Genomic DNA, 26598 nt, shown 5'->3' with positions numbered 1-26598 from the left:
CTCAGGGCCCTGTGCAATCTGACCTTGAATGCTTCCAGAGATAGGGCATTTACCACCTGTATGGGCAACCTGTTCCAGTGTTTCACCACCCCCCTTGTAAAAAAAGTTTTTTCCCTACATTTGGTCTGAATCTACCCTCTTTTAATTTAAAACCACTACCCCTTGTCCTATCACAACAATATCTATTAAAAAGTTTGTCCTCATCTTTCTTGTAAGCCCCGTTTAAATATTGAAAAGCCATGATAAGGTCTTCCCAGAGCCTTCTCTTTTCCAGACTGAACAACCCCAGCTCTCTCAGATTGTCTTCATATGAGAGGTGCTCCAGCCCCCTGGTCATTTTTGTGGCCCTCCTCTGGACCTGCTCCAACAGGTCCATGTCTTTCCTGTGCTGAGAACTCCAGAGATGAATGTAGTACTCCAGGTTCATAACTTTATTTTTGTGTCTGAGATGTGTTTGTTAAATTCAGATCAGTTCCCTAATCTGATTTCTTGTGCTGCTTCAACCTGTTTTGCCATCACAGTTATAAGAGAGGACAGGGGACAGCTTAAGGCTGGGAAATCAGTAGTGTACGGCAGATAGACCTTCATTTGGTTCCTCCATTCCCTGACATGAAACTGGTTTTTAGTTTGTGGATGATAAATTTGTGGAATTTTTAGTTTGTGAATGCTAACCTTGTTGATACCACCTGACAAATAGTAATTTCAGGTCTGAAAGTTCAATATGAATATATATATATATTTCTGCATGGATGTGTGTATGCATCTACTTTTGCATAAGGAAAAATGTTTACTTTAAAATTTTACTGGTTTTGTAGAGCATGAAAAATATGGAATTTTTTGATTTTACAGAAAAATCCTTTAGTGGACATAACTTCAAGTCACAGAAAACAAAAACGATCTTGAAATCTACAGAGCACTCAAATGCATGCCATGAGAAGTTGAATATTTTCCTAGCTGAATCTGGTCATTAAAAAGTTTAGTTTGTGGGGAAGTGTAGGTGGAGATGTTAATATTTCTTTCATTACTCAACTAGAAATTTGAAAACAATGTAAAAAGTTTCCTGTGTCCTGAGATTGCCTATGTTAAATTTCAGTCCAGAATCAGTTTTAATATCACAAATCTTATACAAAGCAATTTAATCATGGAAGGTCATTTTGTCTGTTTCTAGGCAGCCCAAGTATTCTGACCCTCAGCATTGCAAAGTCGGATTTCTGTTTTCTTTGAGTGGTTTCACTTAATACAGACTTAAGTCATCAGACATAGTAGATGTTGTTATTTCTTTTCACGTCATTATTCTTTGTTTTACCCACATACTGCAAACTGCCCTCATAACAGATCATTGTAATTTGATTTGATTATACAGAGGTGTTGGAAAGGACTTGGAAAGACAAAGAGAAAGCATTCCTTGCCTTCTTCTGGAAGGGTTGTTTTTCAGGAAAACTTTTGACTAAAACCTTTTGAAGTGCAAAACTTGTGTGGAAGTTCTTACTGTACTTTAAAATGTTGCTGCAGTGCTGAAAGATAATATTCATGCTTTCTGGGAGCATCACTTTGTGAGCAGCTGTGATAAGATTCTAAGCCATTTTTTGTGTAATGTAAATACCAGGTACTTTATTTCTGCCCTGTGTAGACCTCAGATAAGTTACTTTGAAAATACTGATAATTTAATTGTTTTCCGATTTAATGTTATTCAAATGAAACTACAGGTAAGAAAACTAGAAAGTATTTAAAATCCAGAGGATTCATTCTCCCCTTACTCCATTTCACCCACTGTGATATTGAAGTCATGCAACCCATTCTGCAACTGCAAATACCCAAAGTTTGAGCCACTTCTTAACTCCTAATGCAGTGGTCAGGGTTAGGCAATCTTTTCTGGCAGCTTTAATAAACTGAGTCAGTAGAAGAAGATCATTGTAGTAATTATCATAATTTAACAGTTACAGCAGTAGTTTCCATTTCTGTGTTTCTAAACCTGAATAAATAACACCATGTAACTACTGTTAAGTAGACGAATTGTCTCTCTTCTTTAGGTACTCAGAAATACTGGTGGATAGGGGTTTTCCCAAGTGTGTGTCCTTCCAGGCCAGCATGAGCACCCTCTATCTAGGTGTTGAAGTAGTTGTTTGGAAGTGATGAGCTGTTCCTATGACCTCATTTTGGAAAAACTGCAGACAGTGTTTCTCTCTGGCACCTGGTGGCTGCTTGCCTTCTTACCAAGGTTTGTAAGCACTGACGCTGCAGAAGTTAGCCGGAGTTACCAAGACAAATGTGTATTGATGCTGTAAGATTTCTGTTCTGTTGTTGACTTGTGAGTGTAAAACAGAAAGAGCTTCTGTTCACTTTCAAGTTCTCTTCCTACCCTGCTCACTGTAATCTTTTGTCAACTGGTCTGTTTTAGCTAGAAAAAAGTATTGCCCACTAAGGAACTATAACTGACTTCCACAAAAGATTCTTGCCACTTCATCAATTGGATGTTGTTCATGTAGCTGTATTTACAAAGTTGGTTTGTCCCAGCTCCTACGACTTAATAACAATGTAATGATAATTCAAAATTATAATACAGAATATACAAATATATATTTTATATATATACACGTTTTTATATATGCAAATATATATTTTATAATATAAATATACAAAATATGCACTGTTTATAAGGGGTTTAATGCATTAACATGCCAGCTGTAGGATTAAAACTAATGTCCACTGTGTAAAAGGAAAAAATGAGGAATACCGGGAATCTTCCGTTGATACCTCATTGAAATTTGGGGTCAGCAGGTATACAAAGGCCAGTATATCCAGTAGTTAAAAACACATGTAGTATAGCAGATTGGGGAGAGAGGGAAAATTAATGGGAGAAGACAGTTATGAATTCAAATTAAACAATTGTAGGATGAAATTAAACTTTTTTTTTGGTGTTTCATCCCGAATCAGATGATACCACATTTGTTTGCCCTACAAGAACATAAATTTTTGTGTGTCCTGTGGATAAATAACTTTTTGGTCAAGAAAGGAATGTTTGTGGTGAATTAGACTTCCATACAAATTGAAAAAAATTTAAAATCTAGTTCTCTGTGTGGAACATTTTTATCATATTTTGTGGGACTGCCTTTAAAAAAACCTATTTCGGTAACTGGCTTAAAAAGAGCAGTGAAATATGGGTCCTTCCTGTTGCAATTTTGAAATTAAAATTAGTGATAATGATACATCCAGATGGGGTTAGGTACAGGTAGTAGTTACCTTTTCCCCAAGAAAATTCTCATGAGTGTTTCTCCCCCTTTTCATTGGAAATGCATGTAAACCACTTTTGGAAACCATAGGTACAGTTACACTGTAAAATCCAGATCAGATCCTGCAGTTGCTGTTGGGATTCAACACTGCTTAATGCTTAGCAGAGTCCAGGTAAGGTAAGGCAATGGAGGAGGTTGGAATAAGTCTCTCTTTTTAGCAAGGTTCAGGATCATCACTGGACTTCTCCACTGACTTACCTCAAATACCCAGTGGCATTCAGGCAGGCTGCTGTTCCCACTGTTCCCACACCTAGGCCAGTACCTTTGTTTCAGGTTCATACAAAGGCAGCAGGCTGTTCTCATGTCACCTTGTTCAGGATCAGGGCCTGAACTCCACCCTGGTGGCGCTCCAGGAGGACAGCTATAGTCATGTTGGCACCGGGAATGGTACCAGCAGTCTCAACCTCTTGGTCTTTCTGTAGAGGACCCAGGCTTTTTTTGTTTTCTTTCTAAATTTGATCAATCCTTCCACAGTGGGATGAGGGAGAGAATCGGAAGAGTAAAAGTGAGAAAACTCATTGTTTGAGATAAAAAAACATTTTAACAGGTAAAGCAAAAGCTGCACACTCAAGCAAAGCAAAACAAGGAATCATTCACTGCTTCCCATGGGCAGTCATGTGTTCAGCCATCTCCACAAAATTCAAACTCTGCATCATGGATGATGGTGTCTTGGGAAGACAAATGCCATCATTCTGAATTTTCTCCCCTCTTTCTGCTTCTTAGCATGATGCCATATGGTCTGGAATATCCCTTGAGTCAGTTGGGGTCAGCTGTTCCAGCTGTGTCCCGTCCCAACTCCTTGTGCATCCCCAGCCTCCTCAGTGGTGGGGCTTAGTGAGAAGCAGAAAAGGCCTTTGACACTATGCAAGCCCTGCTCAGCAGTAACTAGAACATCCCTGTGGTATCAACACTGTTTCCATCACAAATCCAAACCATAGACCCATACTAACTACTCTGAAGAAAATGAACTGAATCCCAGCAAACCCAGTACATATGTTCAAATGTCTTTCTACAGTTGTTGTGAGAGAAGGAGGGGGGAAGACATCTGTATATTGCATTTCTATTTCTTACCATTCGGTATTGCTTCTGCTCACAAGCATACTTGGGTAAATATTCTTCGGTGTGCTGAATAAATATGTTTTGCCAAAACAAAGCCTTGAAAATTAATGAATAGTTACTGCATTAGAGGTTTCAAAAATATTTCTAGGAAAAATGGTTGGAAATTTTTCAAAGAAATAATTTTCTTTCAGATCAACTTGTAAAATAATGAAAACTTATGAAAAGCTTGGTACAAGCAAATGAAAAGTTGTGAAATTGCTGAAATGCTATGTTTTGAAACAGTGCCATTTTCCTACTCCAAAACCACTTGTTTAGAAATTCCAGTTTGGTTAGGATTTTTTTAACCTAGTTTCTTTAAATTGGTAAAGCAAAATACTTAAATTAATCTAAGTGGGATTCACTTACTATCTTTTCATTTTTTGTGTTTCTGTCTTGTTGATATTTTCACACTTCTTGAAGTGGGGGAATTTAGGAAACATGTTTTATAAGTGGGTGATCAGAAAGCACATTTATTAAAAATGTAGGCATTTCATCTCCTATTCTTGAGAATATTGTTTGAAGGCTTTGTCGCTTTTGTTTTAGCATATTTCCATATTGAAGTTTAGGGTACTTTCATGTTTCACCTTAGGAGTACATGAGTTACATAGTGTCACAGTGATCCAAAATCACAGTTTTCTGACATTACTTGGCAGTGGAGATAACACCATGGACAGCGTATTTCATGACAACAAGCAATGCATGAAAGTATAGCCTATATTTGTGTACAGTGTCATCAATGTCATATGCTGGTGGTTCTCTGCAACCTGTATCACATGTCCAGTAGAAAGGAACCACCTTAAAGTAACCTTCAGACCTCCCTCTGATGGTTCCTGATTGCTTTTTTCTGGGGATGAGGGTGAAGCCAGGCTGGAGGGGCAGCCTTAGGAGCCCGATTTGACATGCTTCTACACAAAGAGATCCTACTCAAGTGGAAAGCTTGAAAGGGAAAAATGCAACTGCTAAGATGCTGACAGTACTCAGAAAATTCAAATACTAGCCCTATTGCCTGTGCTTAAAAAGCATAAGCAGCAACGACTGATGATTAAATGGCTGCACCAAGCTTTGATCTGGTTTTGTGACACTGGTGCTCCAGTGAGGATTAGGGCGTGTACCCTGATCTCAGATGCTCTGCAGTCACGGAGAAGTCCCTGTCCTGATGTCTCCTCGGTGCAGTACCCTGAAGACTGAATTAGAGAAGGAATGTGTGACATTGTGACACATGTGAACGAAAAAGAGGATAAGACAGCAAATGTGACAGTACAGAATGCTATCAACAGGAAACTGCATGTTCAAAAGACAGAGGGTATCTTGTTATCTTGGCTGTGATGTTGTATCTCCTGCTAGCCTGCAATGGATGACAGCTCAGGAAAATCCAAACGTTTAGTTATGTTTGTCCTTTCAAGTGCTGAATCACATCAGAGGCTGTAACATCCCCAGCATGGTGGTAGGAGAACAATGTGCTATTGTTGATATTCTTTTGGATAAGACACAAAACCATAATCTTAACCACAGAATATTAAATCACCTCTTTTGGCATGGGTAGATAGGTTTACTAAGGGCCCTAATCTAGTTCTAATTTGCATTATTATCTTTTGTCTCTCTAGTAGTTTTCATTAGATTTGGTCCTGTTTTCTTCTTTTCTTTGGAATATAAATAATGGGAACAAACTATGCTGTACTGATATTTGAACAGGTTCTTACTTTCAGGACTATTTTCTTTTTAATGGGAAGGGAAAATCAGGATCAAGTATACCACACGTGTAGTTTCTCAATATTTTACCAGGGTTATTATATGAAATCCAGTGTAATGACTGATTATGTCATTACAATTAAATAGTGTTCTACATGCATGAGATATAAAATACAGACAATCATATGTGCAGGGCAGTTGAGATTAAGATGTAGCAGAGATTTTTTTCTTTCAGGACACTTCCCACTAGCATATGTAATATTTGAAATCTTATGTGTCTGAAGATAACCAAAGTGCTGAAAGAAGTGAGAGCTTCTCTGTGCTTGTTATAGGATTACCCAAATAAATGCCAAAAAAAAAAAAAAGAGAATATGGCAGATTTAAGATCTTTTTTACATACTATGTGCTCTATTCCAGGTTCTGATCCTGCTAAAAATGATTCCTTGAAGTTATATGACAATTTAAGTGTGATGTTCATAAAATTGCTTCAGTGTTTGATCCTTGATTGGGGCTGAGTTTAGATAGTTTAAAAGAGAACCATGGAATTTGCATGAATTATTGAATGAAATTAAGATGAAATGTTACTGAGGCTGCTCAGGTGTTTTCTCTGCCTGCTATACAGCTCACTGAAATCAATGGAAAGATATTAATTTAAGTGATCTTTAGATAATGGCCCAAACCTACTGCTTATTTAAAAGCAATTTATATAGCATTGCTTGACCTATGACTGAAAATCGGATTTCTCATTTTGAAGAGTTCAAATAAAAGCTTAAAAGGGTAACAAAGATTTATTTTTCATTTTCAAATTGGGAAAACTGCTACCGTCTGCAACTCTCTTTCAGCTGCACTTGTTGTGTCCATAATTTCTTATATAAGAAATCCAAATGTGTCTAGGGAAAGTGCTCCTTCAGTAATGTTTGTAGGTCATCCATGGGATTATACTAGTGTTACCACAGACTGGTATTTCCCCCCTAATCTCTAACTACCAGAGATATGGAAAACAGCAAAGTGTAAGAAAGGAAGTGGAAAAGAGGTGATATCAGAGAACATTTCCTCCTCATCTTTGTTTCCTTCACCTTCCACATTTTCTTCCTGCTGTTGCTTCATCATCTCCTAATCATCTCCAGTTGATTCACCTTTCATCTGCATTCCTCTTGGCTGATACATTCCCTCCCGAAGTAGGGTGTGATGATAGCCAACCACTGTGGGGTCAAAAAAAGAGGGTCCTTTCTGGTACGTGGATTGTAACTGCACTCTAATTTGGATTTATTGCTTTCTTCTCCTATGCCCAATAGTTTTCCCAAAAAACAGAGGTGGTAGCACCACCATATTCTCCTGGCTTCCAAGAGAAAGGTTTTACCAAACTCTGTTGCTTCTTCCCTGCAGTCCTACAGATAATAACCACCATGCTCAAAGCTGCAGCAGCTTGGTGCAAGTTGGATCCTTCTCTAATAGTGCTGTAGACTCTCCGTCAGTTTGGGGATGAATTTGGTAGACCAAACTCACAATCATGAGGGGGCAAGCATGCTTTTCTTGTGCAGGTGCAGCACTGGGAGGGTGCAGGTTAAATGACAAGGTGCACTTGTCATTTAACACAGACGAAGTGTTCAACAGCAGTCCTGTCTAGCAATACTGGCTCTTCCAGTCTTGGCTGGAGGCCATGGTGGGCCAAGTGGTGGACTGAGAGGAATAAGCCTGAGGCTGCTCCTCTGGGGTTCTGGCCCTGTCCACTGATAGCTGCCTCCCAAGCTCATTTCTGCAATGGGAAATAGCTCTGCTTTCTCTGACCCTGTCGCGTTAGAGCTCATCAGAGTGATGTAAATTCAGCAACTGCTGCAAAAGATTTAAAAATAAATGCAAACTAAATTAAGATCTCAAGGTAGGGGGCGGGGGGGGGGGGAGGAACAGGAAAGATATAAAAAATTTTTGTGTAAAATATTAAAAATAAAATCAGACTTTCACTCACATACCTGAATTTACATTTTTGCACTTGATGACTTTGGTTGCACAGAAAACCCAGAATCTCAGAGCTTGCAAAATGAGTGAAAATAAAACAGGGAAATATTTTCCTTCTCCTCTTACAGTTTGTCAAATCGTGTATTTTTATGATTATAAATAGCTAAATCAACAAACTTTTACTGACCGGGGATGTTAAGCACACTTTCGTTGTTGACTTTTAGAACTATTTAAACTTCTGAGTGCTAAAAATTAGAATTCCCTTTGGGAAAGCTTGTAGCTTTCAGTGGACTGGGTTGGAGTCCCCAGTAAGAAGCAGTTAATAGGTAGGCTGTAGTGACTCCAGCAAAACAAGATAATCAATTCCATCTGCTTTTCTAATTAATCACCCTTATTATTGAAAGTCAGGGACATCATGAATTTGCACATTAAGTATATATTTTGAAAAAGAGGATAAGAGTTTTTTGCCTCAGTTGCAGTGAATTAGTCTGACTCCTCTCTTTTCACCTCTCACAGAAAACCTGGGACCAGCCACCCCCTACTCAGTAGCTACTCTCTACTCCTCAGGCACCCTGTGCTCCAGTGGCAAGGACAACACACATCCTGATTTTTTTTTTGTTTTAACCAGTTTTGCTTGTTCTTGTCAGAAAATGAATAGTTAAAAGGGATGAATAGAACAGTCTGTTTGGGACTTCAGTTTTCCAAAATAAAATATGTAAGTGAGGGAAAGGTTTCATTCAGTTTTGGCATTGCTTTGTTAAGTCAGTTTAAGCCAAGAAAGATTGTTATTCCACACTGTTTGCCGATAGTAGAAAGTTTACATATCGAACTGCTTTTTTTTTTCTTGAGGGAAGAAAAAATCAGTATGAATTTAAGGGACGGATCTCATTTGCTTTGCAGAAGAGATTGTTCTGTTAACAACTCATCGAGAAAGAAAAAAAAAAGATAAACAGGATTAACTGTTTACTTTAAGTGAGCTGAAGTCGGGTTGTTTTTCTGAAGAAGAACACAATGTACTGTTGTATCTGGTTTCCAGAGTGGTGTTTATCATAATTCCTCCTGCAGTGGTTGGTAGAGTGCTGGGAAGGCTCTCCGCCCACTCGCAGCTCGCTCCCTTTCCCTCTCCCATTGAGGCCTCCGGCCAGGACTGCGAGATGGAGCGAGCTGTCCTGTGTGATCTTTACTGCCTGACATGAGCTGACATTGACCGAGAATAAAATAACAGGGGCCGTTTCCTAGAACTCTCAGTGGACTGCTGAGAACTGCTACCATAACTCTTGTAAACACACGGCATGCACACACAAACACGCTCCCTCTCCCTCATTTAGAAACACACCTAGGAGAGGCAGCCACTAGTGCAGAGTAAAGGAAAACAGCGTGAGTGAAAAACAGAACCGGCAGGCCCTGCGAGAAAAGGGAAAATTGCCTTTCTGCTGGGGAAGGAGCCCCAGCAAGATTTCACTTCTGCTTTTCTTCTTTGCTCTTTGCTCTGCCCTTGACTGTGATGAATATTATACTTTTCTGCTAGTTCAGTGGGGTGATGTCTTATTGAATACATCTGCAGCTGTGTAAGATATACTTCAGTGTTAACTATATTTCATTTACCTTTTACATGCCATGGGAAGTGCATGTGCAATGCTGTGCTAAGAATATATTTTAGGATGTTCTGTGCCCACTAAAATGGACAGTTATTTTTTTAATACTCACTGTATGTTGGTTTTTAGTTTTTACATAAAATCTTTTAGGACCCCATTCATGGTCTCTGTAGTTCAGAAGTAAATCTGGCGAATCCACAAATAATACAATCTTGAAAGATCAGGGACCCCAGTACTGCTGCAAACAGTGTTCTTGCTTCGTTCCAGAAGCTGTAAAGCCCTCAGTGTGAATTTTGCAGGGTGAGTTGAGAGTTCTCTAAGTCCTCTAGTGTGAAAGAAATAGGTTGATACTGCAAGGAAGCCCTCTTTCTCTCTCTCTCCATAAATATATATATATATAATATATATATATATATAGCCTCCTACTGATACTGCTAACTCAAGTGGGATCTAGCACACATAATAGACTTTGTGGACCAGCCCTCCTAGATATAATCATATTATTCAGCTATTGCTTTCAGATCACCCTTTGAAGACAGGACTTTTATTCTGATTTTTACGAATAAGGAACTGAGGCGTGGAGGAAACATAGCACGGCAAAGATGATGTGACACATTGCCAGAACCAGCAACCGAATGTTGATTTTCTTGGAAAGGAGGGTGCTGAGCACCTTGCAAGAAAAGATCTTTTGGCAGCACCTCGCCAACTGTTGGAATTCTTGGATGCCAAAACAATAATTACAAAGTGTTGAGATTAAGAAAATAAACAAAGAACCCCTCCTCAGATTCATAGATAAGTACTTGAAATGACTGGGTGGTAATTACATGTTATATTTGGAACATGATTTTTCTATTGGACATCATCCATAAGAAAGACTTGCAGTTTTCAGCTGAGCCTGTAAGTTTCCAAAATATACATTTTTACTCTTGATTAGTAAATCATGACATACAGGAAAGTAATAATTTCTCTGAATTGTATACTGAAATAAACAAGGGATTTTTAAAGGGACTCCACACTGAAGTAATGGTACACTGAGGACCCTGAGGAGTGTTTGCATCATTATTTTTTTTACCAATACAGTTAACAGCACAGTGAGTCTGAAACAAGATGGGGTGATCTGATGTACTTGCTTCTTTGTTACTACCCAAAATTGGCTTTATTTACATTACAGGCTCTATGGAATGGATCTTAGCAGAAGGACTGTGAATTACATGCTACATAGTGTAGAAATGCCAGGGGGATAAGGAGGCAGGAAGGCCTTATTGCTTTGTTGAGGCCCAAGTTTATACAAACTTTTAGGCAGTACTTAGGAAGTTATTTTTCCTTAACTTTCTGTGTCTTCTAAACCAACTATCACTATAAAAATTGACTTACATAGCATAATTACTTTGGATTTAAACTATGAATGCAGAAGAATTTCAGTATTCATTTTTGAATCTGACATAAGCTCTCCATGATACTGAAAATATTTTTCTAGTGCAACTATGTAACTGTTTGAAATTACAGCTTAGGCTCCATATTGGGTTTGAGTGGATGTCAGGAATGTCTTTTTATCATTTTAAATGTTTTGTTTACTTTTGAGAGAAATTCTGTGTACACATAAAACACACACATCAGCAGTTTAATTCAAAAGTGCACTTAGAGACCGTGTCAGCTGGGGAGTTTAAAAAGTTCATTGGTGCCACATGGAAACTTTTTGTAAGAAATGGTTTATGCTGAAAAAATTGTCACATGTGAAGCTGTGGTTGTCATGGCGAATACAAAAAGCTGGCATTCATGTTATACCAATTCCTGACAAGCTGTATGTAGTTCCCACCAGGCAGGTGATGTTCCATGTTTTGAGTGGGAACATTTACAATGCTGTGGAGCTCTGTTCTCTGTGTGCACATTCTACATTAAAAAGGTATCTCTGCTGACACATTTGGCTCATACAGGTCTCTTCCTACGCAGAAAAGCCCTTTCCCACAGAAGTGCTGCTTCTTCAGGCCATAGACAGAAAATAGTAGGTGGAAGGATTAACCTGAATGAAGAAATGGAAAAAGCAATCAGCAGGCGGGGAATCATGAAAGACCTTGTGGAAGTTGCATTTGATTTTCCAGTCTGTATTGAAGTGATTATTCAAGGAAGTGAAAAAAAATAAGAAACAGTTATTTTATAACCACTCTCACTCTTTTTTTTTTACAAATGTATAAAATTGTAATGAAAAGCAAGGAAAATCCAAAATTATGGACTTGGTATAGTTACTGTAGTGAGTTATTTGCAAGCATGTTACAGAAATCCTCTGTTAGGAAGTGCCTGCAAAATAAAGTTTCCTTTCCTGAGACCAGAGAGGCCTCTGCTACGTATTTTCTATTTGAGATGCTGAGATAGGACTTGTTCATTTCCCTGGTGATACTCTGACATGTGCAGTTCCACCTATACTTCTGCCAGGTCCAGAGCTGCATTCTCCTTTCTTTCCTTCTGGGCTCTTCTACAGTTGCCCAGTAAAAACATACATGATCACAAACTGTGCTTTTCAGTCATTTTAAACCTCCAGTTTTCAAATTACCACTCTTTATGTCATCTCACTGCTTCAAACAAGAACACCAGCCTGGGTGCTAGAAATGTCTGTACTTGGAGGGAGTTATGACCAGGATTCTTATTCTAGCTTGACATTCCCCTTATAAACTGGAAACAGTGGCACTTGTGCTTGTGTTTTCCTTTGTACCTATGCAGAGAAGGAGCTAGTTATCATCATCATTAATTTGTATTTGTATTATTCAATCCATAGTTATATTCTGTAGAGCTTCACTCACTATTTAGTGACAGCAAATAGTATGGATTTTAAGCAGAAACCCCTGAATCTTGTGTTTCCCTAAAGAAGGCTACGTACTTGTCAAAAGGGAGCATGAAGCAATGGATAATGTGGTGAATATAGTTCTTTTAATAGAGAAATTCTACTTGTGTTACAAGGGGGTAGGGAAGATGGATGGTTGTCCCTGTGCCCTGAGCTTTAATTTTTCAGTTGCAGTATGGGTATGGTGAATGCAAGGAGTTCATAGGGTAGGGAGAAATTAAATCCCAGTAGGGTGGTGTCCTGCAGGTTACAATTTGAATCTGAGCCATATTAGCAGGAGTTAATCAGCTCCACCTTGAGACTTGACCAGACAAGTTGCTGAATTGGAGTTGTGTAGGTAGTGTTGTGCCTCTGGTGATGAAGGGAGAGGGGGTTTTTGTTTATGTGTGTTTATGTACGTGTGCTTTATGCCTTTGCTAGGACCGCACCTCACAGAGATAAGAAGTCCTTTTGACAAACAAAGCAGCAGCAGCTGTCTCATGGATGGTCCAGATAAAGAATGAACAAATATCAGAGCTAATACAAGTCAATTAGTTTTCAGACATTTTCCCATTCCCCTCTTTCTCTCCCTTCCAAAGAAAGAGCAACTAATGAAGTCGCTGCAGAGCTCTGCAGAGGTGACGGTGTTTGCCTGGCCATCTTGCTCCTCATGCTGTACTGCACAGCTTAACTGTGCATGGAGAAGAGCCGCTGTGGGCCACACAGTTGTCCTCCTACCCAAGGGTAAAACAATTATTTGTTGATTAAGATGTGTTTGTGACAAATTTCTGCTGCTTGTTTTCACAAGACTTGGTAAAGGCAGTACCTGTGTAATCATTCCATTCTGGCCTCCATGCACTCTCATCTCCTCTGCAGGAGGAGATCTTCTTTTTCTTAGTCTTTTCCACTAGCTGCTGAGGAGACTGGAGGTAACCAAAAATGAAGAAGGTTTTTGTTGCACTTACCTCTCCAGAAAGTCAGCTGCCTCATACAAGGCAGCAGTATGGAGGGGTATGATTTTTCTTGCATAAAAAAGTAATAGTAAAAGAACTGTTTACCATTTACCCGTGAAGAATGACTAACTGGGAGAAGGGCATGGCAGTAATCCTGTAAACTTCTCCAGATTTCTACTGTGAGACATTTTGTCCTAAAGATCAGCACAGTCATAGAAATAATGCAGAGTAATCAGTCTCATCTTCCCCCGGCCCCCATCCTTGCTCCTGGCTATTAACAAATTAACAAAATCTTCCCAAGCTTTTGCATGAGACTTACTGTGTCATTACTCAAAAAAAAAAAAAAAAAAGCTAATCTCTGCCTCAGTTCTTATAATTCCCTATCTTCGCCCGCTTTGTTATTACCCAAGCATCATACTTCAACTTTTCCTTAGTCTACTCTCCTGCATTTGCTCCTCTACTGGCTTTCCTGCTAACCCTAACTCTTCTGGAGTGAATTCTGCTATTTTACATGAGAAATTTCAATTTCCAAAACTGTATCTTAAACTGAGGTCTTACACAGGGTTGCATCCTGTTGTCCCAAAAATAAAGATGGCCATTATTTCCTCCACACACAAGCACCACTGATTAAATTGGAGATGTTGCCTGTCTTTTTTTTTTTATCAGTTCATTACTATGCATACTGACAGGGCATTTGTAAAGGTATGTTTAACCTGATTAACTGATTCAGTACAAACCCACATTTTATGAAAAAAAAAGTGTGTGTGATAGATGTGCACAAAACATAAATGCTGAATTCCTGGGGGGCAGATACTAATTTTGGCTTTGCAACTTGTCTCATAATTTAGATGTGGGATTTTATCCTGGTAGTGAGCTTCAAAGGGGGAAGAAATCATGGGACAAGCTGTTGCTTAAATCACAGTTAGACTTTCTACTAAAAATTAATTTGCAAGCACATTTGCTGTAATATGAGAGCAACACTGCAACATGGGAAAATAATACACATGCACTTTTCTGGGAATGAAGTGAAATCAAGGAAAAAAACAGTGCTAGTGAGGAAGTTAAGGTTGTGAATCAACAGCCTCTGCATGCAGCTGAACTACTGTCAGTGATGCTGAAAGCATGTACAAAATCCATAAGAACAGAACCAATTTCGAAGAACAGGAGGGTAGTTCTCCAAGTGCATCACTGAGTCTGTTGTGGGATACAACTGGTTTTATCATAGTCATTAAGTAGGAAAATCAATTGTCACCTGTCATTAAATACCTATGGCATTTCAAGGGTTTGTCATCATTCATTCATACTGTTTTAAAAGAATGGTGAAGCAGGGACCATGTGTTTGTGAAGTTCTCTTCATGGCGTTGGTTTGGGATATTCCTCTTTTAGTCTGAAATTGGGCATCTGAAGGTTATTTGTGAAATTCTGTCTTCCAAGGGAGTGAACATATGCATTTCATTTTAAACGCGTGCTGCAGAGAAATCATGGCTATCTTTTGGATACTGTTAGAACAAGTGTAGTATAGTGTCTGTCTGCTCATGTGTACAAACCTGACAGAACAAAAGTACTTGGAATCTGATGCTATAGGTTCTGCTGCCCTGTGTTGCTTCATGATGCCAATAATCATGAATGTTTTTCTAGTGTGAATGGGAACATTAGTGATAGGAGCCTCAAATTACACAGTTCTTCAGTGCATTGAGCTTGGTCATAAGATGACCGTTCTCCCATCGTATGACCTGAGATGTTGTGCTGCATCTGGACAGCTGGAGTGAGAGCTTCGAGGAAAATACATCCTTGTCTAGAAGTAGTACTCCATGCAAACAGGAGTTTGCTTCTGCAGAGTTAATTTTCAAGGAACTCAGATGATGATGATGATGATTTGGCTACAGAACTTTTTTGGTCAGATCAGTTTCCTGTCCCAGCCATTTATGCTGCCACCACAAAGGGATGGAAATCTGTGGCCAGGGATGTGGGGAGTTGAGACTCCTATGTCTGACAGAAACCATCTCATTGCTTGAGTTAAAAGGGCATGGAAAATGCACTTTTAGTGACTGATGTCTTCAGCACCAACCAAGCTAATTTTATTTGGGCAATTAACATGTCCCAGAGGATTTAATATGACCCTGGTGCCAGCTAGTCTGGAACTTACTTGTGTTCAGTTATGTCTCACTAAAGATATGAGAAATCCCAGTGATCAGTTAAGAGACTGCTGAACTGATCTGATCTGACGCTAACTCAGTTGGCCCTTCCTTGCTCCAAGATATGGAGGCCTAATTTTTCACAATTAACAGTCAATGTTTTGTTAACATAGGCAAAACTGTTTGCTTTGTTTTTCCGGTTCCCCTCAATCTGATTTTCAGAAATGTCCAGAGCATTTGAGCTGTGGTTTTCCAAACAAAACAGCATCACAAGGAGTTTCAGTCAAATCAGTTAAAACTCAGGGGAGTTCTTAACTGATTGCAAAGTCCTGACATGGAAAGCAGCAGGCAAATGTAGTTTTTTTAGTTTGTTTTGGGTTTTTTTCTGGTGATGACTCTGTTTGTATGGGACCCTCGTAGCTAGACATATGGGGAAAACACGGGAGCCTTTGTTTGTGTCCAGTCCTACCCCTCCCTGTTCCTTAAAACCAGCACCAGAGTCTGAAAAATGAGGACTCTTAGCTGGTGCTCGCATAACTGCTGATGTCTGAAAGCCTTTGGGGTTGTAGCTTATGTTGAATACAGCTTTCTTAAGGGTGTAAGCTAAAGTTAGACAGTTCATAACAAACAAGAAAAGTGTGATTAATGGTCTTCCACATGTCTACTTTTCCAGGCAAAGAAAATACATGAATTTCTTCAATGTAGGAACTAATTTAATTTAAAATGCAATTTATAAAGATATAATGACTACTGTTGAATGCTTTCAGGATGTGTGTATGTTACATGATGTGCTCCAAAAGCAGTTGGAGTTGGCTTGCTGTGAACAATGGTGCTGCTCTGGGGAAGGTAGTTTTGGCATGAAATGAACTGAATTCTGCTCCCTAGTGCACCCCTGAGTTTTATATAGAAATAAAGATGCATGTGCTACCCTCAAAGGTAATTTTTGCCTCCCTTTGAAAAGTTTCCATGCTTAACTGTCTCTTTCTGAGGCAATTAAACCCATCTTGTAGACAGCAGCCTCCTTCCTCCAGCCCTGCATGACTCATGCTATCGTGGCTGCTCATCTCAGGTGCAGAATCTTGTGAAATGCATTTTTGACTATCTAAATGTATGACATCCACTGACTTTGCCTTATCTCTTACAACAGTAATATCTTCTCAAGATGCCAGCAAGTTGGTTAAGCAATACTTCCCAGCCTTACAGCCCCCATCTTCCATAGATTAATCAAATTGTTTGTTTAGCAGGTTCTTTAATTACCTTCTTAAAATAGTTCCTCTGGGCTTCCTCATACCCAATACTGAATATACCAATTTGCAGTTACATGTTGGGTTTTTTTAAAAAGAAAAATTGATGTTTCACTCTTTTTTGCCTCCTCAGAACTCTTTCTTAAAAAAAAAAAGTTATAGGAAATGTAATGCTTGCTTTGCTAGTTTCAGTGTTGGTGATTATTACTTGTGAAATATGTTGCTTTATTTACTTCTAAGCAGAATTTTTATATTTGTACACACGTGTATGTTTCTGTCATTGCACTGTCTGCATTGCAAAATTCACCTTAACTAAGGCAAAACCTCAACTTTCTTTCTTTATAAGTACACAAACTACATAGTGCATAACAGTTAATTCATCTAATCCCCAGTGCAAGCCTTATACACTTTGTTTCAGTCATGCTTCTCTATTTCATGGCTCTTTTATCTCCTGAAAATGTACATGAGAAAACCTTTAATGAAACAAAATCTCTTGGTTTTGTTTATATGTCGTAGAGCATAAGCCTTGTCCTGAAGTTTGTAATACAGTTTTCAGAAATTTGCTCACTGGTTTGTTATGAAGACAAGCCAATGAGTAACAGAGGAATGTTTTGCAGGTTATGCCTCCTTGTCCAGGATGCCTATGGCATGTTCAGTGAAGTGCAGCTGCAGTCCCTGAGTTCCACAGATGACATTGAACAGTATTGCAGGAGATGGGAAGGAAAATTCTGCTGCTTAGCTGGAATGAAAATTTTACAGAGAGCTACAAGAGGAAGGTGAGAACAATTAATGGGAGAACGTATTGGTTGATGTGGCCGGCAGAGATGATCTGCCTTTTTATTTATTTCTGTGACCAACATTCTTTGAAACAACTGAACCTGTCTTTGTTCAGTTAAAAGTCCTTATTGCTACTTTTGGGGCATCCAGTTGTACTTGACCCCACTGTACTCCAAAATAGCATAAATAAGCTAACGCACAAATACACCCTTAGCAGAGAAAGGAATTGCTGTATGCAATATTTAATAAAATATGATGGTTACTTCCTCTTCAGTAGATTCAGAGACTTAAAAACATTAGTTCACCTCCCTTCTATTGCAGAACTTTTTACTGCAGTAAGCTTTTCTACAGTGCTGCCCAGTATGGGTTGAAGTTTCAAGCACAGGCTTTCTCTGACTATATAAGAGTTTAATTCTTTTAAGTCTGTATGGCTTTAGAACTATAGTTTAAGTTTCTTAAAAAAATATAAAATCCTATTTTGAATAAGAATGTCATCAGGTTTATAGAAAAATCCCCTCAGGTAAGTAACAGATTGACTTACGGTACCTCTCAGATTTTGCTTATTCTGTGGTTCCTTTTACATTCTTTGAATAAAATAAAATAACTTCAGTCAGAAAAAAAAAAATTAAATAGTTAAAGTATCTTACAGATTATCTTTCTAGGGAAAGTGATGCAGTGTTCTCATGGGGACCTATATAAATATAATTAGATTGGTTCAGTTCTCAACATAATTTATTCGTACAAGCCTCCGATCTAGATAAGCCTTTGCTATTAGAATGGCTATGGTATTTCTGCTGACACTTTTTTTCCTGTTGAAAAATGCTGTTTCATCAAAACCAGAATGTTTCATGGAAACATTATCTATTTTGGAGACGACTTTGTTGGGAAGATTTTTTCAGGTCCAGAGGGAGTGAATATTCTCTCTCTCATTCTCATTTCATGAAAACTTTGAGAAAGTCTCATTTTTGTTTCATATTGGAACAAAAACAAATTTCAAAGCCTTGAAATGTTTAGCAAAATGGAATTGTTGTTTTCCAGCCAGCCCTATTCAGTATGCTTTTCTTTTTATGTACTTGCAGTGTTAATTTTCAGATCCTTTGGATTTCAAGTCTACTTGCATTTTTATGGACCTTTAATAACAAACACGTCTTCTTATTTAATTATTTTGTTGGCTTTTTTTCCGAGTTACATTTTTTCCAAACAAATTAAATAATGGCTTTGGAATTCTGGATACAAATGAAGTTTTACAACTGGCTGCTGGTGCTTCCAGTACTCTGCCTAGCTAATAAGAGACAGACTTTTTCTAATGCAAATTCTGTTTCAAAGCAGCAGTAACTTACTTCTGGCTATTCTGAGGATGATTAGAAGACACACTGCTGAAAATGCTGGTGGCTCAGCTGGAGCTGTGCTGGTGGTAACCCTGCTAGGGAACATTAAAAGAAAATGGCTAGTGTAGCTTCGGGGACAGTGCAGTGGTTAAAACGTGATTTCATTGTACAAGATGGGTGGGTGGGGGAATTGTTCAGGGATTTATTTTTTTCTTAATTGTTTTAGCCTAAGTTCTGCTTTATAACTTTTTATTACTTTTAAGTGTTTGGGACACATTCTAGGTGTGATGGAAACCACAGTAAAGCCATAGCTGAAATGAATATGAGGGAGTACTTATTCGCAGGGAGCATAATTAAGCTGTAAAACTCATTGCCACTGGATAAATAGATTTCCAGAGCCAGTGGTATATCCAAACACATGATGGGATGTGCCTGTGAGTGCCCAACCTTGGCTTGCAGCATATGAGTGAATAAGAACTATGTGGTCTGCCCTGCAAGAAAGACTGCTGCCTCTTTTTTTTTTTTTCTTGAGAACACCAATTACTTTTTGGAAGGAGATGACTTTTAAACTGTTTGTTTCCTGGAGTCTGACAGTGGCTTTTAAAATGGACAAAAGGGAATAAAATGTAGGAAATACGAGGGAAAAGTAATGACTTTTTTCCTTGTGCCTTTGAAGCACATGATCTGGAGAAAGCCAGGAATGGCTAATAAGATCCCATATGTGCATGTTGTCCCACAGTCACATGGATTGTAATCAGAGACAGAGTGCTTCCTCCATCCCTCCATGAGGCAGAGGAGATTTGCTAATAGATACAAGAAGTTTTCAAGCATTTTGCATCAATGGACTACTGCTATTGTTCAGAAAATTTTCCAGGCCATCATCCATCCTCATCATCAAGTATCTAATGTTTAACATCATTCCAGTAAATGTAATTTGAAAATCACTGTTGTTAAGCTGAAGTTGCATTTCAAGGGCTAAAAACCTATAAACCTGTAATAAGAAGTATTTTACATTCAGGCAAAAACCTGGCTCTAAGCATTATTTGATCTTTGGAATGGACCTCTACTGTTAAGATGTGCTGAAGACTAAACCCATTTCTTCTCCAATAAGAAAACATTTGTGTTCCAAAAGAAAAGTGGGATAAGAACTTATACAACCATGTCCTGTCTTGATGAAGATCAACCCTGTAAAAAATCGTAGTAATCTTTCATTGAGAGAAACACTGTTAATGTTGAATATTGGGTTTGAATACTCATATGCTCTGACAAGTACTAGGGTCTCGTACTAGGTCATTTGAAGGTCTTTCACTGATTTAGGTGGTTTTCAGAAAAAGTCCCATACCCCACAGAAAACATACTACCCCAAACCATTCCTTCAAGAAATCCTTCCCTTTGCCGTCCAGTAGAGGAAGTGGTGTTTCCTTTTGCAGCCCAGTTTCTGGCAATCCTATAAGACAGATGGACATGGCTGAGTCATGGCAGAGTTGCCATAGCTTGTTCAGTGTTCAGTTTCCAGTAGTTCTTCTACTCTCTTCTTGAGGCTGCTGGATAGGAAACAGTATTGTAGCAGCTGAATTAACTTACATGGTTCGGTATCTGTTTCCCGACACCTTTTCTCTTCACCCTCCCATTCATACTTGTCTCCTAGCCTTTCCTGCAACTATTCCCTGAACTGCATGCTTAGTATCAGCAAAAAGAGAATAAAAATATTACAGTGGTTTAAAGGGAAAAGACTGAAAAATGTTCACTGATCTGCTGCTGGTGGTGTTGGCTCCTTAGAGGCACGTATTCTCGCTCTCGCCCTCCCACTACCTCATGTGTCACTCTTAAATTCAGCCCTTTGAGAAAGAGGAAGTGAAATTTTGAGCGTGTGCTGCTAGAGGCAGGAATGTTGGTTCTGAATCCGTATGCAGTGCAGCTAATATATAACCCCCCCGATTTTAATGGATCCCAGGCATGTTTCAAGTATGTCCAGTATAACCAGTAACTAAATGGATGCAACGAGGTGCAGGGACTGAGCACTCACTAAAATGCCTCAGGAGTAAATAACCTATAAATTGTCACAGTTACTGCTTCCTACCAGAAATTAATTTCAATGAGCTGGGATAAACTTTGTAGTTAGATATGTGTCTTTATCAACAAAAACTATTAATTTTATGTTTTTATCCCTGACTGGAGTTCCACACATAATTTGGATTTTGACAATGTGTGTCTTTTCACCTGATTTTCCAAGCATTGAGTTGTTTTACAGCTGAGTATAGCACATGTACCTGCTTCTTCGTTTTATGCTTTCTTATATGTTAAAAATATGAAGAGTTTCAGCGGAATGGATAGATGACACCCATTTATAAAGGGAGAGAGGAGGAAGAACACAGGGTGGCGGTACAAATTTTGTCCCTAAATTCAAAAAATGCTTAATAAACTTCAAAAGAAGAGGCAGCTATTGCATTGATAGTGTTAAAATCCACACTTAAGTTGGATAGGCTAAAACATTTAGAAGGATACATCAACTCATAAGCTTTGGCATTTGAGCCAACATTTAATTCATAGCAGGCTTTACTATCTGTTGGATTTTCCTCTAAAGTAAGTAGACTCTGAATAGAGTTCAACAACCAGTGTTAAGTTCTTCTGAAACATTTCTGCATTTTCAAATAAATTTGGTTTCTGTTGTTTGTCATTTTAAACTTTCAAATGTTAGGCACTGAAATGTGAAATCTCTGTATGTCTGTAGTGGTCACTATTGTGCCTGAGGGCTTTCATTCTTTTTTTTTCCCTCTTCTTTTTATTTAAGTTTCATACTTCACTGGCCTCTGTTTCTCTCCTTTTTTTTTATTACTCTTCACTGTGTACTTTCTCTTCGTTTTGCTTTGCCCTCAGAAGAGAGGACCACTGCTAACTGATACACAAGTAAGTGTTTCAACTGGTAGACATAGACAGGAAATGTGATAGTAAGAACTCTCCACAGAGCAAGGAGGTCAGAACTTCCTTCCTTTAGTTTTCCCTCCTCCAAAACGACTGGCTCTAAAAGAGCCACCCACAACTCTGAGGTTTTGAGGTCCTGAAACACTTCAGTAATTGCTGTGGTTAAAAGTTGAGTTCCATTTAAAGCATAATTTCAGTAATCATATTGGAGTTTTGAATATTTGCATTACTTTTTTATCAATTTCTGTGACTGCTTATTTGTCAGAAATTATCTTTTTTTGTCTCCTGAGTTTTCTTTATAAGCATGGACTTCTACTTGTATCTTCAGTGCTTCTGTCTTTAATCTGTTTAGTAACCATCACTGGAGAATAACATAGGCATATCCATGTTGATTTGAAAGTATTTTTATGTTATAATTTCAGTGGTTTAATGTAGTACATGTAATTTCTAATGTACTATAGAAAATTGAGTTATTAACGTATGTAAATTGTTTAACAAAATAATTTCATATATCTAAACAAAACTTTGGGAAAAATAGATCAGCAACCCTTCCTCCCTATTCATATTTTGACTGAGATGCTGGTTTAGTAGGCTCAGATTCTTACTTTATGGCTTTGTTTCTTTTATTACTAAAGTCTGAGAAAATGTGGTGTTGCATAGTTTGTGCACTACAAGATCTTAGTAGGTCAGTTAAAGGGAGAGGTAGCCTACAGTATGAGCTTTTTATTTGGATTACTTGTCCCTTGAGAGTTGAAGCTTATGCAGCCTAGGTGATTATTTAGGAATTTCTTCTTAGTTTTGCACAAAGGGCTAGGAATTGCTTTATTTTTGAGTTCTTAATAATTGAGACTGACACTGCCAAAGAAAACTGTTTTGTTTTAGACTAAAATTGTAAGAAGTAGGAGAGGAGGAAGCAGAGAAGTGCCAAGTCTGGAGTCCTCAGAGCAAAGCAGTGGAAGATATTGGAAGAGAGTCCTAGCATCTTTTTGTTCCTTGCTGTAAACCTTACATAGTGTTTCTTCTTTTCCTACTTATGAGCCTTCTTTTCCTTTAACTCTCTTTGACATTGCTGATATTTTCTCCCTGTTGTAATTTTCCCCTGAGACTGTGTTATGATTATTAAAGTCAGAAAATACCCCTGCCTATAAGCTGTATGTTAAGCGTTGAATCAGGTATGGCACACACCAAGTTCTTGGACCAGAACTGTAGCTGAAACCTCATGCATGTAAGAGAAATAAACAAAATCTCCTTATTAAGTTATAAAGGAAGTTGTCAGGTCAGAGTCAGTGAAATACAGTTTTGAAAAGTTAAAATTTGGCCTTGTTTGATTTTTGTAGTACAGCTTGTAGTATAAATGAATGGAATTTCCACAGGATCAGAGAGGTGCTGATAGCCTAAGTACTCGTTTATCAGTTTACTGGCTGTCTATAGTTACAACACCTTTGCTCTTTATTTGTATGTTTTTACCAAAAAAATCATAGAGCAAATAGGTGTATGAATGTATACACATACCAATCTATGCAGTGAAGGGCAAAACAAGGCAGGAAGGTTAGAAGCAGAAGGTGACTTCTGTCTCCTATTGAGCTGTGAAACTGGGAAGGAAGGTGGTTAGGTGAGCAAACTAAAGCAACTTCTTTGCAGAGCAGCACAGTCATCATTTGTGATGAGAATCCTGGTGAAGGAAAAGTAAATGCTCTTTTATTAGTATCACTCCTATCTTCTAGTGATTTTTCTATGGAGTAGTTTAACGTGATTTGTTAAATAGGTCAGGATTAATTTCTGCAAGTGTTGCATATATATTCTGCATTTTCTCAGTCATGTATTGAGCCTGTTTAACAGTATTAAATCTTTAAAATTCTCTGACTGCTGTCAGAGCAGAGTACACAGCAGGCAGTTGGCATTTGTGGATGCAGAGAAAAGATGTACTGAAGTTTAGCAAGGAAAGTTTGAGAGAGATGTTTTTTGAGGACATTGGATAATAAATATACTTAAGGACACTAAAAAAACTTTTTTGCATATTGTATGTATTTAGACACACACACACGTATATAAAAATCCCATTATATATAAGCAAACCTTGAAGACGTGGGTTTACAGAAGAGAGGCATAGCTGCCTGTCATAAATCCATATTTCTGTGGAATTCTATGCTGTAACACTCCACTTCAGTTATGGAGTTACTGGCGGTCTTATTGTGTTGGTGTTAAACAGTAGACATGTTATGATGAGACAAAAATTTTTTTACCAAACATAGGTTCAATTCTGTCATGGAAAGTAGAGAGCCGAGTCATTTAGAATCTGACAGATGATTTTTGTCTTCTCCTGGTATGGCCTGTGTCTTTTTTTCCTTTTTTTTAAAAGAAAAGTTATAGAGTACTACAATAGAGCTCTAGCCTCTGAAGTTAAAAAAAAAAAAAAGTTATTCTAAATACTTTACATGTTCTTTTTTCTTTTTGATTCCTCTGCCTGTTTCTTCTCATTTTTCACTCTGCTTTTCCTTTCTTAGAAGTCTGTCTTCTTCGATTAAAATGATTTTTTTTAAGACAGTAACTAGTAATTACACTCACAGAGCAAAATTTTAACATTTTTATTTTGCCTTCTGTCACCAGGGAGGCTCTTTATGCACATGGGAGCTAACCATGTCTCTTCACTATAGCACAGAGCCAGCTGTTCATCTCTTGTCCTGACTCTATAGCCACAGAAGGATACACATATTGGATAAAATACACCCATTGTTCAAGTCAGATTGAAATGGGGTTTGAGTGTTGCTTGGCCAATAAAAGAGAATGAATTTTATTCTTTCTGTGAGGATAGTGATTTTCTACAGAAGAGGACACAATGTCTTTTTTATTTCACTGTCAGTGCCCTCACTCATTCCCCCCTCTGCTAGGTCAAAGTCCATAAGTGTAAAGAGAGAGTTACCTTTTTGAAGGCATATTAGTGGGTGGAGCAAGAGGGGAGCTCCTCACCAGGGACACCAACTGATGGAGTGACAGCTCCAGAGAGAACATCCCAGCTGGTGCACAAGGATCCCAGCAGGATGTGATTTGGAACTTACAAATCCTTTGGTCGGCAAATGTCTCTGCTCTTGGCCTGACTGCTGTCAAAGAAATAACAGGGCCAAGATGTTCCGGAGACATTCCTCACACAGCATTGACCCTCAGCCTGCTTGTAAACAAATACTGCCATTTACTAATAATTAAGTGCTTGTAATTCAAGCAGTAGATAGCCTTCTCCAAAAGGACACAAGGAGTAGGAGAAAATGTACTATATATCTTAGATATACTGACGTGGGATAACAGTTGGACGAGAGCTAAAGAAGAAAGGACAACTTCATGTCCCTTTGAACACTTAATAATACACATGAGAGATCAGCGTAAGGTCTGTCTGAAGACATGAACATGCAACAACGTGGCTTAGTTGCTCTAAGTTGATAAATGTGCAATCTCTGTACACACACAGAGTTTGTGGTATGTTCATATCTGTGCTCTGCCCTCGTGCTGCAGGTTATGTGAGGAAGGCCACTTGAGTAACTGCCCGAGTTGTAAAAGAGGCTGTGCTCTCTTTCAGTAACTCTTCTCTTTCATCTCCCAGTTAGCAAGACTAGTTAGTTTCTGTGGGCATTGGCCCCTTTTGTGTCTGTAGAGAGGGCACAGTTCTGTACAATACTAAACAGAAAATCTTGCCCAGATCAAGGATTCAAGAAGTGGTCAGTTTGCTGTAAAATCTCTTTAATACCTAAGAAATGTTGCTTTGTGTGTTTTAATGCTCTCACTGTTAAAAACAAAACACAAAACGAAAAATAAACACCCCAATCTTTGAGCTCAGCATTCTCCTTTTACAGCCTTGGGGTTGATGCTGTATAAGTCAGGAAGTTCATTTCTGTAAAAGAGCAACATGTTTGTGTTTCTGATCTGTTCGTTAGTGTGGAGAACGCAACTACAGGTAGCAACATCATCTTTTCGCTCTGCCAGTTAGTTACTGAATTGTGAACCAGAAGTTTTATTCCACAAGATCTACTTTGAGATTTGCATCCGTAAAATTTCTTGTAGTGCTGGTCCAAAAGCATCACTATTAACACTGAATCACAGACAATACCTGGCACTTGATGAAAAAAATGTGGTAAGAAGTTCAGTCTGTAGACACCCAAAATCTAAGCACTTAAGGATTTGGAGAAAAACTAGGAAAATGCAGAAATAAGTAAGCTTAAGCAGAAGTGAGCTAAAAGCAGAACTTTAAAAGGAAAGTTTCCATGACCCCTTGAAGAGAAGCAGCATAATGCAACATGCTTCAGCCCTGTACCAGAGTATGTGGTTTCCTTCTAAGCAGTTGGGTTTAGAAGATAATACTACTTCTAGCAAGTTTTGGACTTCATTTTTTAAAGCTGCATCAGAAATAGTGGGGTTTTTTTATTGGAGGAAAAGACAACTTGTTCATAGGGTCAGTGTGGGGTTAAAATCCAGATCTCAGTACTTCAACTGCACAGAAGAGAGGACTGGGACAAGATAACTCAGAGCTTTAACTCAAAAATGCATGCCTCTTCAAGTTGGTTATCTGTAGCTATTTCCCCTCCCTCAGCTGTTTTCCTGGCCTCTCCCTCAGATGTTACTGCTCGTCCAGCAAGGATGCTCCATCAACTCACAAGGCAGCCACTGAACTGCTGCAAAGTATAGCTTTGATTGCTAAAGAGTCTGCCACATCTTACCTTAATATGCTGGGCTGTTAATTTTATGTTTGTTTTTAAATCAAAAGTGTGAAACTTGGAAAATAAATAGACTAGACTAGACTAGACTAGACT

General features: G+C 38.5%; 1 protein-coding gene across 3 annotated transcripts in view; it reads left to right on the top strand.

The window, feature by feature from the left end:
- Nucleotides 1-26598, top strand: part of SPIDR (scaffold protein involved in DNA repair) — a 204883-nt gene that overhangs the window by 159587 nt on the left and 18698 nt on the right. For all 3 annotated transcript variants that reach the window (XR_005562955.1, XM_027713788.2, XM_027713778.2), the window contains exon 11: nucleotides 17393-17551. Coding sequence is in view for 2 of the 3 variants with exons in the window: in XM_027713788.2 (XP_027569589.1) it covers nucleotides 17393-17551 (159 nt within the window). In the remaining variant the exon portion in view is untranslated. The remainder of the gene's footprint in view (nucleotides 1-17392; nucleotides 17552-26598) is intronic.

Source organism: Pipra filicauda, unplaced genomic scaffold, assembly GCF_003945595.2.
Source record: "Pipra filicauda isolate LSUMZ 115617 unplaced genomic scaffold, ASM394559v2 scaffold175_size1500280_pilon, whole genome shotgun sequence".
Taxonomy (NCBI): Eukaryota; Metazoa; Chordata; class Aves; order Passeriformes; family Pipridae; genus Pipra; species Pipra filicauda.
Note: the sequence above shows the minus strand (reverse complement) of the source record. Positions and strands in the feature narration are given on the sequence as shown.